Here is a 17,824-nt window from a genome sequence, read left to right as displayed (position 1 = left end):
TACCGGTCACAGTAGGTGTCGCCGCCGACCTTGCACTGCCCGATGCTGTCTGGTAGTGAGGTAAATCCATGTGAATAAGATGATGATGCTTAGGTGACTTACACTTAAAGCAAACCCATGAAGATTGACAGTCCGCTATCTTATGAGAGTTAAAACATCTAAAACATAATTTATTTTCTTTAATAAAGTCTTTCCTAAGACCCACCCTTAAAGATAAAAATTTATTACATTTGGAAAGATGATGTATTCCCTTTTTACAACATTTGCAGCCTACCTGCCTACTTTCCTGAAATGCCGCATGAGTTTTAGTAGTGTCACATGTCCGATGTGAATCACCACTCGACTCCAAAATCCTAAGTTCATTTTCCAAAAACCTTATTAAATCCTTAAATTCCGGAAAGTCCTTTCCTGTAAACCGTTCTTCAAAACCTTTTTTTAGACTATTATCTAATTTTTGAAAATTAATATAAAACAATAAATGAGTCCACTGATCAACCGGAAAATTCATCTTTTCTAGCGCTTTCGTATTTTCTAATAATGTATTTAAAAATAATTTAATAGAACTTAAATGTTTGGTGACATGTGAAATATAAAACAAATTATAAAATAGTTTATCTGCTAACAATCTTTTATTATTATATCTATTGTTCAATAGATCCATAGCAACCGAAAAATTATCTCCCGAAATAGATAAGTGTTGCAATAAAACCTTTGGTTCTCCAGCCAATGAACCTAATAAGTAATACATTTTCTCCGAATCAGATAAAGCATTATCTTCACATATCAAAGAATTAAATAAATCCATAAATGAAACAAATTCTTCTATTTTTCCCGAAAATGTAGGAATCTGTATCCGTGGTAAAACCACCCGCTTCCGCTTGTCACCATCATCCATTGACCTGAACTCCGAACCATGTTCAGTCTCCGAAGATGATATTTCCAAAAACTTCCTCTTGATATCATAATATATTCCATTATATTTTTTAAAATCGTCCGAATAATCCACATCAGAGCCTTCGTCCAATTCCGATTGCAGCTCCAAAAACATTGACGTAAATTCTTCATAATTACGATCCAAATCATGATACCGTATTTTAAAATTATTTTTATCTATTTCAGATTTAGGTTCCCGCTGAGAAAGATCGTAAATAGAATCCAAATTATGGATTGCTAAATCGTATTTTAATTTATTCAACCTTTGTTTAGATTTAGGAGCCATTTCAAAAAAATGAAATAAGAAAAAATTAAATTAAATTTAAACCGATAGAACGCTGTCACAAAATTATATGTCAACCGACTTGACAAATATGAAAGCACAAACTATTACCGAATAAAAATCCAAACCGAAATAAAACCGACCGAAATAATAGAGTAGACAACGACCATGCAGTCCACCTCCACCTGGTGTAAATGACCACACGTGCGCTGTTACTCTTGAGGACTAAGTTGGAACGCCTCGATTAAGTATCACCAGAACCTTTTTCAAACCAAAATACAGCAGCTCCAAATACTACTGTAATGGCAGAAATAGATGTGGCGTTGGTGCTGCCGGAGTCGAACCACGTAGAGTTCTACCACCTTCGACCGACACAACCCGAAACAGGAGAATGCTCAATACAAGCCCGACCGAAACACTAATAATAATCCGAAAAAACGCCTAAAACCGTTGACGTTTCTTGTAGTACCTGATGTACATAAATAAAATAGTAACCGAAATAAATACGTGTATCCCTACGTAATAATTGTAGAGTACACCCGTTTTTTGATGTTGTCCAGCCGCTGTAAATACTTATAATCCGGCAAAGTATTTACAAACGACGTGGACGTGTGCCGATGTCTACACTACTGTTCACCAACACACAAGAATATACTTGCGAGCACGGAAACCCGAATCCTGACTCGAAGTGACCAAAATGTAGAGTTTTAGGTCGCTGGTTTCTAATCCGAAATATAATTTGGAACCCTTGTGCGCTAGTGACGATAGTGTAGGTGAGTAAATGTATAAATACCGTAGAACTGTGCGGTGCTCCCTTCGGCGACCGATCGACCGTGATGCACACACACTCGCGACTCCCAAATAGGTCCCCAGGACCCCCGTAATAAATATAAATTATATTATGCGTCCCGTGACGAAATCTGAATACCGACTGTCCGTACAAATGTGTGTTATGACAGAAACGTCAACCTTTTAAATTTTGAATTTACTCCTTTTATTTATCATCAGTATTTCGACCAGTTCTAAATACTGAACAACCGTCTTCCTATTGAAACAATTACTTATAATTATTTATCCATAATTTGACTAGCCAACTGTAAGGCCGTTTCCCTGGAACAGCGTCAAAACTTAATGAAATAAACAGAATAAGTTATTATTACCTTTATCAATCTAAAGATTAATTTGAGCTGTAATTAATCGAGCTCTGCCAATCAATCTAAATTATTTACTTAATAGTTTAGTTGGGTAGTTTCGGCGTTAGGTTTACGTAATTTGTTTTTTTCATTAGTCTTAATTATGTTACGTAGTTTATTTCCCAGGACATACAAATTCAATCTAAAAACGGTCAAGTGCGAGCTGGACTCGCCCACTAAGGTTTCCGTCGGTGGGTAATCTTATTTTTTATTGTTTTTTTATAGTCCCCACACCAGGATTCCCTGTATCGTGTTATGGACACACACAGAGACAAATACATTTAAGCACCCAGGCCCAGAAACAGAAACCTAAAATCATCATTTAGATAGTACTGGCCCATTACTGTCCCATATCGATACCACCACCAAATTCGAAATTATATTTCAGATTTGGATATGGATATATGAAAATAATTATATTCTGATACCATTATGGATTTAAAATAATATCGGGCAAATAATCCAAACAATTTGGATAGTATCAGTTAGGAAAATATTCTTAAGGAATTGTAAAAGAAATGAAAAACAAATAGGTAGGATTTGATCATATTTACAAAGGAACATTTTCTACTATTGTGTCTCATTAGATTCCGCGCCTATCCGAAATTATTGTATACGTTTATATCAGATTAGGATACGGTTTCGGATACATTTTGTTACAGATATCCGATAGTTTCGCTTAGGGTTAGAGCTCCATAACAGGCCTATAACAAAATGGAACGATAAAGGTTCCTTTTTTAGGCTTCCGTAAATGGATAAAAACGGAACCCTATTACTAAGACTCCGCTCTCTGTCCCTCTGTCCGTCTGTCACGTGGTTCTATTTTTGGAACCTTAATAGATAGCCACTTGAATTTCTTATAAAGTACTAGCTGACCCGGCAAACGTTGTGTTGCCATATAAATAAAAAAATGTTTAACCATTATCACTTAGGGGTATGAAAAAAAGATAGTAGCCGATTCTCAGACCTAGTGAATATGCATATAAAATTTGGTAAAAATCGGTAAAGCCGTTTCGGAGGAGTAACATTGTGACACGAGAATTTTATATATACCTAAGATGTATATAACGGTCCAACGGTAACTCTCCAACAACAAATAAAAAAAGTAAAAATAATGAAAATTTGGTAGTACGGAACCCTCAGTGTGCGAGTTCAATACGTACCCAATTATTTATTTTTATGGTCCGGAACCCTAAAAAACGTGCTCACCTGATATTCGCCGCTTCATTGACGTAGTTCCCCCAGCCCATAAGAGGCGGGGTGGTAAGGGCCAGGGAGTAAAGCCAGATGAAGACGATGGAGGCTGCAGCGCTCTTGGAGCTGAGGTGGCGGGACCTGAGCGGCCTGGTCACCATCATGTAGCGCTCGAAAGAGATCACCGTTAGCGTTGTAATCGAGGTTATGCCTGGAACAATGACAAATAATCAGTTTAAAATAGTTTTAGATTGAATAGGTGTGATAGTGAATGATGGTATTTTAAATGTGGGTTAAGAAGAAATTTTGTTATCATTTTTACGCCAATACTTGGTACAGTAAGCGTTGTTCCCAAAGTGCAAACATCCAATATTGTAATCCTTACTGACAAATGAATAAATGATTAAGATTATGATTAAAATTGCGACTTCCACGCGCGTTAAGCGCTGCTGTGTTGTGTTTTAAGAGCATAAGGAAGTGTTTCCTACTACCTGACTCCTCAGGGCCAACGCATCTGTGGTAGAACATAGGTAGGACTGTTATCTTATCCGAGATGGATGACAGTGGCTACATACTATCTGGTAGATTCATATTCGTTTGCTAGTTTTATAATATAATATAAAAAGTTCAAAGGAATTGATCCTAGTTCTCAATCTTAAAGCTTCTATAACAATCTTACAAGGATAAGGAACAAGGATCTACAACGTATTGGATAACCAAAAAGCTGGTTTACTTCGTCACCGAATAGGATTTCCTTTATGATAACAAAAGAAACCTGAGATATGAATATGATTGTCACGCGTGGAGCTAAAGCTTTGATCTGACTTTGAAATATTATCGGGTTGATAATGATTGCCCTTCGAGGAACCGAATAGATTTATATAGCCAAAAAATAACGATTGTCATTGGACAATAATTACCTCAATGGTTTCACGGTATTAAAAAAAAAAACAATATTTTCATGAATGCTGTTAAGATAAACATAAAAAAAAATCACACAAATTCAGTGTAGCTTAATCCTTTTTGAAAGCAGTGATAGCCTAGTGGTTAAGAAACTTGGCCTCTCGATCGAGGGGTCCGAGGTTCAAATCCCAGGCACGCACCTCTAATTTTTCAAAGTTATGTGCGTTTTAGAAATAAATTATCACTTGCTAAACGGTGAAGGAAAATATCGTGAGGAAACCTGCATACCTTAGAGATTTATAAAAAAAAAACTCAAAAGGTATGTGAAGTTCACCAATACGCACTTGACCAGCGCGGTGGACTATGGCCTAATCTTTCTCATTATGAGAGGAGACCCGTGCCCAGCAGCGGGACAGTATTGGGTGGTTGATGATGATGATAAACCTTTTTCATGTCTTACTACCTCCCTTACTTTCCTTTACTCCATTACTTACTACCTGGCAAGAGCTCCCCCACAGCTTGGGGAGCTTTGGTCTCCACCACGCTGTTCCAATTCGGATTATTCTCTGCTAATACGGATTAGTCTCTACTAAGTCATACAGGTTAAGGACCGACCTGTATCGCATGTTACAAAGGCTTCTTTGTTAATTTTTTATAAGTGAACAGAGCACGAATATTAGAAATTTGCCTTTACTCTTATATGTTCTGTGATACGCAATATCACTAGCAACTTACATTTATTTATAATATAGGAGTAGCAGACGAGCATGCAGTCTGGAGTCATGGACATCTGTAATCAACCCCAGATAGGATTAGATATTTCTATCTTAGGTCGGCCACAGATGATCGGATCCATTCGCGGTGCTACGTAAACCACCTCCACGAAGAAAAAAAAGGTAGAAAGTGAAAACAGAAATTTATTGATTTACTTAATTCGAATGACAAATAAAAATAAAACAATAAATCGTACCGCATAGTTTCACACATGTTATACTTTACTTCGAACAACGAAAACGTTTAAGTTTATCAACAAAAATTTAAATAAGGCCCGATGATTAAATATTTAAATAATAAAGTCGTTTGGTAACCACAAAATAGGTTAAGGCACCATCTATGTAATTTCTAAGCCTTCTATTACTTAATACATCCCTAAAGTAGGTTTTGTTAGGACGGACCAATATTTCAGGCGTTAATAGCTATTAAACTTACTTGAAAGGGTACCTATTTCCATAATGGATCATTGTCTTTTTACTAAAAAGGCTTAAACAAGGTGTTAAGGATTTATAAAATCTGGACTTTGAAATAGGTAAGTCTATGTTTTTTTACAGTATTGAAGTAGCTAATGAGTTTACACTCCACCTGATGGAAATGGCTACTGTGGACATCTGTAATCAACCCTAGATAAGATAAGGATCCTATCTGAGGTCGATTATAGACGCGTTATTACTATCGAGGACTAAATAACGTGTCCGATAAGTATGTCTCCCTTACCCTTGTAACCGGAATACCGTTTCTCCTATCGGAGAGAAGGGGCTTTAGGCTATGATCCACCGAACTGATCAAGTGCGAATTGATAGACTTCACACACTTTTGAGAGTATATTTTTAAAGTACTCTCAGGCATATAGGTTTCGTGTCGATATTTTTTTCCACTGTTTATTTATTTATTTATTAAAAGGTTGCCAGCATTCTTTATACCTTTACATTTTAAATTAAACAATACACAAAACTCCAAGCTAGAATAATTATAGGCAACGACAGCATGAAAACAAGACATCAAATTACATAAACATAAAGTTAAATTAAATTATATTACCATAAAATTAAATTAAAATAATGACAAATAGAGATTGTATATGACAGTCGAACTGACCGTCACTGTTAAAGCAAGTGATAATCTAAATATATAAATATCACTTAAATATATAACTCAAAGTTGACTGACTGACGTAGTGATCAACGCACAGCCCAAACCACTGGATGGATCGGGCTGAAATTTGGCATGCAGGTAGATGTTATGACGTAGTCATCCGCTAAGAAAGGGTTTTGATCAATTCTACCCCCAAGAGAATAAAATAGGGGATGAAAATATTACTTCGATACGCGAGCGAAGCCGCGGGCAAAAGCTTTAATTTATAATACGTAAATTACTTCGAAAAATCTGAATGTGATTTGAACGTCGGACCCCGATAAATATGCTATTAATTACGATTAGACTATCAATGCTGCCTAGATTTATTTGCAGCAAAATTCTTGCTGGAATAATTTATTTTAAAAAATAATGGCAAACCGTTTAGCAATTTGGCGCTATTGGACAGCAATATTTACCCGACAATTCCCGGCAGTGTAGCCGGTAATAGGGCTCGTTAGCGGAATTGTATTTTGTTGAAAATCGTCTCAGCCATGTTGCTAGCGATACTCTTTTGTGTTGTGTTGTGTTGTGTTTTTAATAAAACTTTACTTTCCCGTTTTCTCTAAAATGGAGGGGGGGGGGGGAGCTTAGGCCATTAGGGTTGTTGCGAATATCAGCATCAGCATCAGCATCCGCTGATTATCAGCTTTCTTTTACATATCAGCATCAGCATCAGCATCCGCAACAAAAGATGCTGATATTTAATGCTGATATTGAAATTGTAACGTGTTCGTTGAAGGCGGGACCGAGCTTAAATCACGTGGAGTTTTACCCAATCACAGAAGTTTATAAATACAAGTTGTCATCAAACAATCATTCAATTGTATTGACAACGTAATTTGGTCAGACATCTATAACTTTCGATCATAGTTCAATCAATCAATAACAGAATTATGTATTCAATTCATAATGCCACATCCAGTGAAAAGTGCAAATATTTCGTTATTGAACAAAGATACGACACAGTGTAGTTTTTGTAAAAAAATAACAAATAAATGCCGACTTCTGTGTCACTGCAGAGTGGAGGGTAGCTAAAGTGGATGTTGGTTTGGTTCTGAAGTCGGTGCTAAATATATTTCATTTGATAACGGCGTAAACAGCGTGTTCAATATGAGCGCCGGCTTCGGAGATGTGTGCTGAGCCAAAATTTGTTTCAGTTGATTTTTGCTTTATAGTGACATGGAAGTGGATAGTATTTTTTAATTAATTTTTTTTCATAATTTTTAGTGATGACGTACTAAAAATCTTACAAATGCACTCGTCGCCCTTACGATTTTTGAAAATTCCCCTCGATTTCTCTGGTCTGCCATCATCAGACCCTTATTTTCTTATAATGGAACTACTTTGGAAATATCTTTTTTTGCAACAAAATAAAAATCATCCAGTTCGGTTCATAAACGACGAAGTTATCCGCGAACAAACATAAAAAGACATATCGACGGGTCCTACGTATACTGGTACAAGTAGCAAAATGTCAAAAACGTTTTTATTGCATCATTCGTACTTAAATAACCCATTCTTTAATATCCTGAAAAAATATTTTCCAAAACTCAATAAGTTTCGGAGATAAAAATGTGTTAAACTGGTGCAAATAATACTATTTTGCGCTAAAGGACTGTGAATACTGGTGTAAGTCCCTTATACTAGTCTACGTGGTCCCGAACTGCACGACGCTCGAGTGCAAGTGAAGGTTACACCAGTAAGCGTGTTGCGACGCTACCGGCGCGCACGCGTCACACTGCTGTAAGTGGAAAGAGTTTGCGTTGATTTTTATTCTATGTTCAAAAAAATAGTATATTTAATAATATTTTTGTTTCTATTTTTAGGCCATAACCACGTTAGGTGGTAGAACCCTTTGTGGTTCGACTCCGCAGGCACCACCGCCACACCTATTTCAACCTAATAACAGCAGTGTTAGGCGCTGCTGTGTTCCGGTTTGAAGGGTGTGGTAAGGGAGACAGACTTTTCCGAGGCGTTCCAGCTTAGTCCTCAGGGGTAGCGGCGCATCTGTGGCCGACCTCAGGTAAGAATATCTAATCCTACCTGGAATTGATTACAGATGTCCATGGGCGGCAGTAGCCACTTACCATCAGGAGGACTGCATGCTCGTCTGCTACTCTTATATTATAAAAAAAAAAAAACGTTAACACGATGAAGCATAAAATATTTCAAGTATTGATTTATTACTTTAAAGTCATAATTTTAAATAAATCATGCAACAGTGTAAACTGGTGTAAGTGCCACTTATACCAGTATACGCGTTGTGGCACTTTAAGGAAAACAAGCTACACAAATGCAAGTAGAGTTATTTTCCAAAGTTTCAGAATTAAATAAAATTATAAATGCAGTTTTTTTTCAAAAGGATTCAATTATACCATTTTAAAATTTTAACTTTGTACGTTGAATAATGTTAAAGTTACGCGCATTAGAACATTCAAATCGCTCTACTGCAAAGTTGTGAAAACGCACTTGCACCAGTTTACGTAGGACCCGTCGATATATTCGGTAGAATTGAGAAACCGCCTCATTTTGTGAAGTTGGTTAAAAAAGACTATTCTCGTAAGGGACGTACAAATACCTCAGTATAAAATATATTTATATTTAGTATTTTTAAATATCAGCATCAGCATCAGCATCAGCATCAGCTGATATTAATCTGAAAAAATCAGCATCAGCATCAGCATCCGCTGATCTAGTAAAAACCTGCATCAGCAACAACCCTGGGCCATAGTCCACCGAGCTTGCCAAATGTAACACAGATCTTCGAGATTTTTTTAAAATCACTCTCAATCGTGTATATTTTCTAAAAAAAACGTTTTCGTTCGCTGTTTAAAAAAGTGATAATTATTTTCTAATTCATATAACATACACATGCATGCCATATTAATGCATATTGCACATTATATAACTTTGAAAAATAAAGAACTTGCCGATGCAAGGCCTGAGAGTAAATCTCGAACCCCCCGATTAAAGGGAGTTTCTATCCTATCTTTCATTGTTATGTACAGTGTTATTGTGCGACATTGCAACATAGTGCATTAGGGAGGACTTAGGGTCGATTTTCTTGCGGGTATGGTTATTAATAGTGTTATTTTCAATACGCACAAAACTTTGAAAAATCAGTGCTATGTGCCTGGGAATCGAACCTCGGATCCCCGATTAAAGAACCGAGCTTATAACCTATCTATCATTGCTTTGCGTAGTGTTATTGTGCAACGTTACTACATGATCCATTAGGGAGGATTTAGGGTCGATTTTTGTACATACGCACATTACTGAAAAATTAACGGTGTGTACCTGGGAATCGAACATCGGACCCCCGATTGAAGAAACGAGTATCTAACCTATCTATCATTGCTTTTTATGTAATTGTGCAACATTGCTACATAGTCCATCAGGATTTCGGGTCGATTTTCGTGCGGCTAGTCGGACACAGAATCGCCTAACAGTGAAGTGACCTAGTACGACCGCATCGCTACCCATTTACACAGTTCACTAAAATCACAAGCTGTTACGTTGTTGAACCATTCTTTTTGAAAATACTAAGTAGAGCATATGTTTTCCGTGCTGGTGTCAGTGCTTGGTGAATCAGTTCTGCAAGAAATGCTTGAAGAATTAGGAAATAAAAGAGAAGAGAAGAAGGAATTTTTAAGCGGCAGGTGATCGCCTGTGACTGGCAGATTAGTTACACAAAAGTGGTGAGAAGTCTACTTTGGCGTTTGCTATTTAAATCATCTGTGGCGATAGGCTATTTACGCCGTCGACTAGTACCGAAAACGACCATGTAAATCCCCTCTCATTATGTATGTAAATTCCAACTCGACATATTAAAGTATAACTTCACTATCATCGCACTGATATCATAATAATATCACTATCATCCAATATCAATATCATAATATAGCAATGAGTATTGCACCACATTGCGTTAAGTGGTAACTCAATGGCTATATAATTTTCGTTATAAATTGACTACAAACTAGTATTTTTACAGTTATAATTCTTAGCCGGTTACATAAGATAAAAAAACATTACAAAGGTTTGTCAAATATTTTTTGTTGGTGACAGAATTACAGCTTCGAATACAATTACGTTGCCAAAAAAATGTTCTTTTGTAGGTTTATACAACAATGCATAGTTATTTTAATTTATGGCCCTATTTATTTTTAAATACTTTAATAACTAAATTTACCACTATTAAAGTTTAAATACCGAAGCAATAAAGTTAAAAGTTGAAATAAACAGTACAATGATGACAAATTAACGTGGCCAATTAAAATGGTTGATGAAGCAAGTTTGTGTAGATTAAAAATTCGTAAATTACAGGGCATCTTGTTATTTACATAATAATAGCGTAATTAGGACTTTACTGCATAATTTCGTGAGTAGAGAATCAGATCCTTAAATACTTAAGTACTCAGTTAACAGGGCGATGAAGTTATTTCGCAGGTCTACAACCTTTTCGAAATTATAGTTGTAAAATTTTCCTGATCTTTTGGTATTTACTTCTTACGCACATAAAGTCAATTAGTTACGCACCCCGATCCAAATCTACCGTTGAGATATTTGCATGACCAGGGATTGAACCCGGAATCTTCTAGATACTTGTACTGTGCTTCTAGGTACTAGATTTGCCACGATACTATGCGACTCGTATACAGGGTGTCCCGTAAGTACCACGACAAACTTGGGGAGAACATACGTTAGGGTCTGACCTCTCTGAGAAAAAAAATACCTTAGTAAAAGTCTTACCGTATTTGTACTATCGATTGTTTTATATATTTTTTTTAATTCAGCCCTTCAGCTCCTTTCGTTAACTTATATCAGATTATGGGATACAAACATATTTTTTAGAATATAAGAGTAGCAGACGAGCATGCAGTCCACCTGATGGTATTCGTAAGTGGCTACTGCCGCCCATGGACATATGTAATCAACTCCAGATAGAATTAGATATTCCTACTTGAGGTCGGCCACAGATGCGCCGCCACCCCTGAGGACTAAGCTGGAACGCCTCGGAAAAGTCTGTCTCCCTTACCACACCCTTCAAACCGGAACACAGCAGCACCTAACACTGCTGTTATTAGGTAGAAATAGGTGTGGCGGTGGTGCCGCCGGAGTCGAACCACAAAGGGTTCTACCACCTTCAAAATACATTAATCAACTTACATACTTTCAATAATCAACTTACATTGAAAGGAGCGCAGTTTCAAATACGAATAGCTTGAAAACTTTAGCAATTGAACGCTGTGTAGGAAGTAAAAAAAACTACTTAAATATTTGCCGATTTCCGCTTAACACGAACATTTGCGTTTCAACGGAACAATTAGGTTGAAGAAAATTGATAGTAGGTACATGTTTTAAGTTGTAAATATGCAGTATATTTAAAATCTTTTTTTTATTTATTATAATATAGTAGTAGTAGACGAACATTAATTTCACCTATCGTAAAAAGCTACTACCGCCCATGGACATTTACAATCAACCCTAGATAAGATTAGATCTAGCTAAGGTCGGCCACATATGTGTTTTTGTTACCCCTGAGGACTAAGCTGGAACGCTACAGTAAGTATGTCTCCCTTACCACACTTTTCAAGCGAGAACACAACAGCACTTGTCACTGGTCTTATTACACATAAATAGTTGTGTCGGTGGTGCCTCCGGGAAGGAACCATAAAGGGTTTTACCACCTTCAAATAATGTTTGAAGGGCATAATGAAGGGAATAATGTTTGAATTTGAATGAAATTGCGAACATTAAGGCAATATTTAGCCAAGAATAACTTTTTCATGATAAAGCGCTTTTTGAGCGAATTCATTTTCCTTGAGAAGAAATAAGATCTAATGACGTTACATTATCTGAATATAATGGAGATCTTAGGGTCTCTTGTGAATTGTCCTAATCGATATCCAATCCATCAGCATAAGTACACTTCTGGATGTAGATATCCTAAGAATTGGCTAAGTGCGAGTCGAGCTCACATGGAGGGTTCCGTAGTAACAAATATTAATTTATTTCTTATTTGTTATCAGAGTACAAGTATACAATACAATTCATTGTGAATATTTGAACTATCTACGTATTACGGTTCAATAGATAAGGCGGTTTTTTTTATAAAGTAGGAGTAGCAGACGATCATGCAGTCCACCCCAGTAATCAACCCCAGATATTTCTACCTGAGGTCGGCCACACATGCGCCGCTACCCCTGAGGACTAAGCTGGAAGGCCTCAGAAAAGTCTTTCTCCCTTACCACACCCTTCAAACCGCAACAAGGCGGAGCCTGACCCTGCTGTTATTAGGTAGAAATAGGTGTGGCGGTGGTGCCACCGGAGTCGAACTATAAAGGGTTTTACCACCTTCACTTAAGGTTTCTTGTATGGCAACCCACATTTGATTTTTAGGTTCTTTATTTTCAGTATTTGTTGTTCTTGCGGCCAACGTTATACATTCTCTGTAAAAATTTCAAATGTCTATTAATTACGGTTCAAAAGATAGTCATATGATAGACGGAAAAGTACTACGGGCTTAGTAATAGGGTTCCGTTTTTACCCTTTGGGTTCCCTAAAAAAATTTGTATAATCAACAGTATCGTAGGGTCATGCGTCCCTAGCAAGATTAAAATTTTGCGCTCCAGGCAATATTTTAAGTTCTGCCGCCCGAGACGTTCTAGAAAGAGAATTATCGTAATCAATGAAAATCATGACGATCTTTTTTCGCTGAATCATTGTAATATAGATTACATTGTTTCGTTTTACAAGTTTACTGGCTTTGTTATTTCTTATGTATGCGAGAATCAAATCTTGTGCGCAATCTGTAAACTGTGTATTTAAACCAGTTAACCCCACCCGGTCGAGTTAAAATTTTGTATACACCTTTGATTTGGATGGCAACATGATGAGTGACGTCATTCTAAATGTAATAGGGTGAATGACGGGCCAGTTATTTTTATACACCCCGAGTCACCTTATATGTATGTGTATTAAGTGATAGGATTTTCTTAGAAGAATGACGTCACTACACAGCTTTTTTTATAAAATATAAATGGAGATGGAAGCCGGTAAGGTCTTAGAAGCCGCCTCTCAGGCCATGACGCTAAATTGACGACGCAGCGCAATATAAGACTTGTCTCATACAAAGTTCATACAGCAACAATATGTGGCGATGACGTCATAGTCGAACCACAAAGAGTTTCACTATTCATAGAAAAAAGTCAACTTATCTATGAGAAGCGTATGTGAGAAACTTTCGAAGCGGAGATAACAGTTCATTGAATTGCAACAAAGTTCAAAAGCAGTGGATTCAGCTGGGCTTTGAATGCAGCATAATTTAAGAACTAGTTCATCTGCTCGGAACTTCCTAGATCAACAAAAGGTAGCTAGATTGTGAAGTAGTTTTTAAAAGTTGTAACGAGGTGGGTTGAAATAATTGTTTGTTTTCGAGTATGAAAAAGATTTTCATTGAATCTGATTTTGAATATTCATGTTGATCTAATGTTTTGAGTAACAATTGTATGGGGTTTTTGCTTTGTGCATTTTGGCAGCTTTTTTGGCAGTTTCCTCACATATTAATATCACATTTTTTTCCTCCGCGCATATTTTCTAAACTAAACTCTGTTCTAAAACATTATTCAAAAAATACATGTTTCCTCTACAGCCAGCAGTCGATTGGGGATTCTTATGGTGTGATAAATAGTGGTTAATGTAATAATAACATTATTTCTTTTCAATTATAAAAATCATAATGTCAATATTTAGGTAAAAAGTTAGAGTCATGACCCTATTATTTTAACACTATAATCTAGAGTCTAAAGTCTAGATGCCACATGTCGGAAATATAGAGCATTTCTTAGACAAGGCTTGAGATACACTTGGTACTCATCAGCACTGTAGTCCAATGGGAATGAGTGGAAATAAAACAAGTTTCCTTACCCAGTAACGCCATGAAGAACCCATACAGCACACACATGGTGTGCCCGAAGATCCAACGATGGAATAGCGCGGAGATTAGGGTCAAAGGGTTGCCCAACACCGACACAGAGAAGTCTGAACACACCAGGTTGAACAGGATTATGTTCAACGGTGTCCAGAGCTGGAAAGAGAAAATATTTCGTAGTTAAGGTTCTGGTTCTGGTTTAGGTGTACTGTACATGCAGCAGATTTCACATCTTTGATGGATGTGATACTTTCACGGCAAGTGGCTGATATGTAGCTGACATTTATATGATACTCGTATATTCTAACTTAGTCTACAGTTTTGAAGCTATCACCACCACAGCTATTTCTAGTGTGAAGCAGTTCGGCGTTTCAGAGAAAGGATGTGGATGCTGGCTAACTTACATATGAGACAACTCTCTCAGTCTTTAGAAGTGACAAAACGTCTGTGATCTGTTTTTTTTTATAATATAGGAGTAGCAGACGAGCATGCAATCCACCTGAAGGTACGTGGCTACTGCCGCCCATGGACATCTGTAATCAACCCCAGATAGGTATAGATATTCCTACCTGAGGTCAGCCACAGATGCGCCGCTACTTCTGAGGACTAAGCTGGAACGCCTCGGAAAAGTCTGTCTCCCTTACCACACCCTTCAAACCGGAACACAGCAGCGCTTAACACTGCTGTTATAAGGTAGAAATATGTTTCTTCTGTTATATGTACATTGACGCTAGTTACAACTAATAAAAATAATGATGATCCTGTAGACAACATTTTGGCCAGTAATTATTCTATTGGCTTCCAGTAATATTTCCAGAAAAGAGAGATCCAGTACTAAAGATAACTGTTTCAACCCTCACGTAATTTGTTTTTAAGTGACTATTAAAAATGGATTAGAAAGAAAGAAAGAAAATAGTTTATTCGGCAAAAAATTACTACTCGTTTTCGATCAGGAAAAGATTTGGGATTTAGGTTTCCTAAAAGTGTTTATTTCTGACTTAGAACAGCTGCGTTAAGCGCTGCCTGAAAGTTATTTCTGTCTTCGAGAGTCGTGTTAAATGATCCGGTTTGATAAGTGTACTTAGGTATAAACATTATTTGTCCCTGTGGTTCCGGGACTAGAATAGGGCTACGGTATCTCCCCTGCCTGTCGTAAGAGGGGACTAAAAGGGAGCTTCCGGGGTTGCAGGCGGCAAGAGTATGAGCTCGAACCGTCCGGTAAGCGACCCCGGGAAGGACGGCGGTATGTGTGGTCGCATACCGTCGTGAACACCAGATGAAGGAGCGAAAAGTGCTCCCCCAGGGTAGAGCCCGATCGGAGCATTACGCTTGGAGGACTCTGGATGTCGGGTACCTTTTGAAGGTTGCCCCCTTGTAAAGAAAAAAAGGAACAAACATTGTTACGAGGCAAAAGTGATATAAGTGTTGTGGGGCAGAGGTACCACCGTCGCATCTATTTCTGTCTTAAAACAGCGGCTTTACGTTTGAAGCAATACTTTCTTGGCGTAAAGTAGAGATATATGCATTTCGACTTAGTATAGACGAAAGTGACGTTTTTTAAACAATTTTGTTGATTTTGTTAGACTTTTTTTTTTAAATTGGACTAGCAAATTACCAATTGAAGTTCACTGTCATTCATAGACATCTGTAGTCAACCGCAAATAAGATTGAGGTCTTCCCCGAGGCCGACCACAGACATAGCTACCCTGTCTACCACAGACTACGGTTGCCCACACTTGAAATGCCTAATGTGTCTCCCTCACCACATCATTTATTTCGGTTTTCTTGCATTTTCAAGACAATGGCTAATTTAGCGACCTCTGGCGGGAATTGGTCTCTATGAATAAGGTAGTGCAATTAATAAAGAATGTGTATACGTATTGTGTGCAGAGTTTGATTAATATTCAATGAATTTGCAATTGTGCTAGTATTTGGCGTTTATATACGATATTATATGGTTACCGGCATGAATATGTTAATAAGTGTATCTTCATATATAAATATACATAAACAAATGTATATATTTTTAGCAACAATAAGCATTAGGATTGTTTAATTTTTAGGGCGAATAAATAGGTAAGTTAACGGGCCTTTATTACCGCACACACGCAATGTAATTTTAAGTAAATTTTACCAATAGGTACAAAAAGCTGCAATGAAAAGTATACATTTTCGACTTATTGGTACGGATATAGATATTATATAGGATACATAAGATATTGTTTATAAAATGTTAGATATGTCGACCAGCAACTACTCTGTAGTTTAAGCAACAGAATGATTGCTTATGTAACTATCGCAAACGTGATAGGAATCCGGTCATCCTAAAATGACACGAATATCTATTTCTCGGACCTAGCAATAGATATTTGAGAACGGAGTCACGTGTCTAAGTATTTGATATTTGCGTCAGTAGATAGATAAAATGATATGAAATATGTATACCTAGAGTAGATCTAAGGGATGGAGTCGTGTCCGGTGGTAGCGACCCCTAATAAACCTTGTACTTGGAGCTGTTTCATCAGATTTTTCGTACTTAAAGGTTAAAAACGGAACACTATTACTCCGCTGTCTGTCTATCACATCTGGTGAACCATAATAGATAGACACTTGAATTTGCAGACTATGCATAATGGCTACAACTAACAAAAATAAAAACCTTAAAAATAAATGGAGGTCGCCATACAAGACACCGCTATTTTTCGAAATTTTCGAAACACGCATTACCTGTTGAAACGTAATAGGTAGACAGTTCAAAGGTTCACAATGCATTTCTATGGCTGCTACGATAACAAATACTAAAAATACAAAATTGAAAGTTTGTGCGGAACCCACCGTACAAGTTCGGAACTTGGCCAATTATTTATTAACCCTTGACCCAGTGAGAGGGAGGTCAGTTTAAAGCTGTTGTATGCGTCTTTTTGTAGCAAACAAGCATGCAGTTCACCTTATGTGGACCCCAATAAAAATCTGAAATCAACATCAGCTAACATTTGGGTCATGAGTCAGTTCGACTTCATGGGTCAGTTAGTTAAGGATTCCTCGTATAAGCTGGCTTTTCCATGTTATAAGGAAAAAACAGGTTTGCTGGTGTTTCAGGAGTCGATTCACAAAGGGCTCTATTTTTCTTCCTTGTTACTGGGTGCAACTGGCAAAGTAGAACGCAAGAGATTGAGGGGCAAAGGCGAAAGAGATGGTCGATCCATGTACCGTCAATCTTATCAGGCGTCATATGTCAGGCGACACGAGATCACTTAGGCGTGATGGTGGTAGAACTTTTTGTGGTTCAGGTTCAGGACTGCATGCTCGTCTACTACTCCATATTATAAAAAAAAAGTTAACGATGAGGACCGAATTTCATATTACTAAGCTACTTGGTATCAAAAGGAATAAATTTTCTAAATTATATTTTCGAAGGCTGGATAATTCATGAACCTTTTATATTTTTACATAATTTTGTTAAACTTAAACAAA

The 17,824-nt window shown here is 37.2% G+C and overlaps 1 protein-coding gene across 1 annotated transcript in view; it reads right to left on the bottom strand.

Annotated features, from left to right (window-relative positions):
- LOC140750771 (parapinopsin) overlaps positions 1–17,824 on the bottom strand; it is a 43,013-nt gene that overhangs the window by 15,787 nt on the left and 9,402 nt on the right. The window contains exons 2-3 of the mRNA XM_073084523.1: positions 14,347–14,506; positions 3,619–3,814 (exon numbers count right to left, since the gene is read on the bottom strand). Of these exons, the coding sequence (XP_072940624.1) occupies positions 3,619–3,814; positions 14,347–14,506 (356 nt within the window). The remainder of the gene's footprint in view (positions 1–3,618; positions 3,815–14,346; positions 14,507–17,824) is intronic.

This window comes from Epargyreus clarus, unplaced genomic scaffold, assembly GCF_041222505.1.
Source record: "Epargyreus clarus isolate Ecla_fem2 unplaced genomic scaffold, WU_Ecla_fem_2.2 ptg000001l, whole genome shotgun sequence".
NCBI lineage: Eukaryota > Metazoa > Arthropoda > Insecta > Lepidoptera > Hesperiidae > Epargyreus > Epargyreus clarus.
The sequence above is the reverse complement of the archived record's forward strand: the minus strand, read 5'-3'. Positions and strand labels throughout refer to the sequence as shown.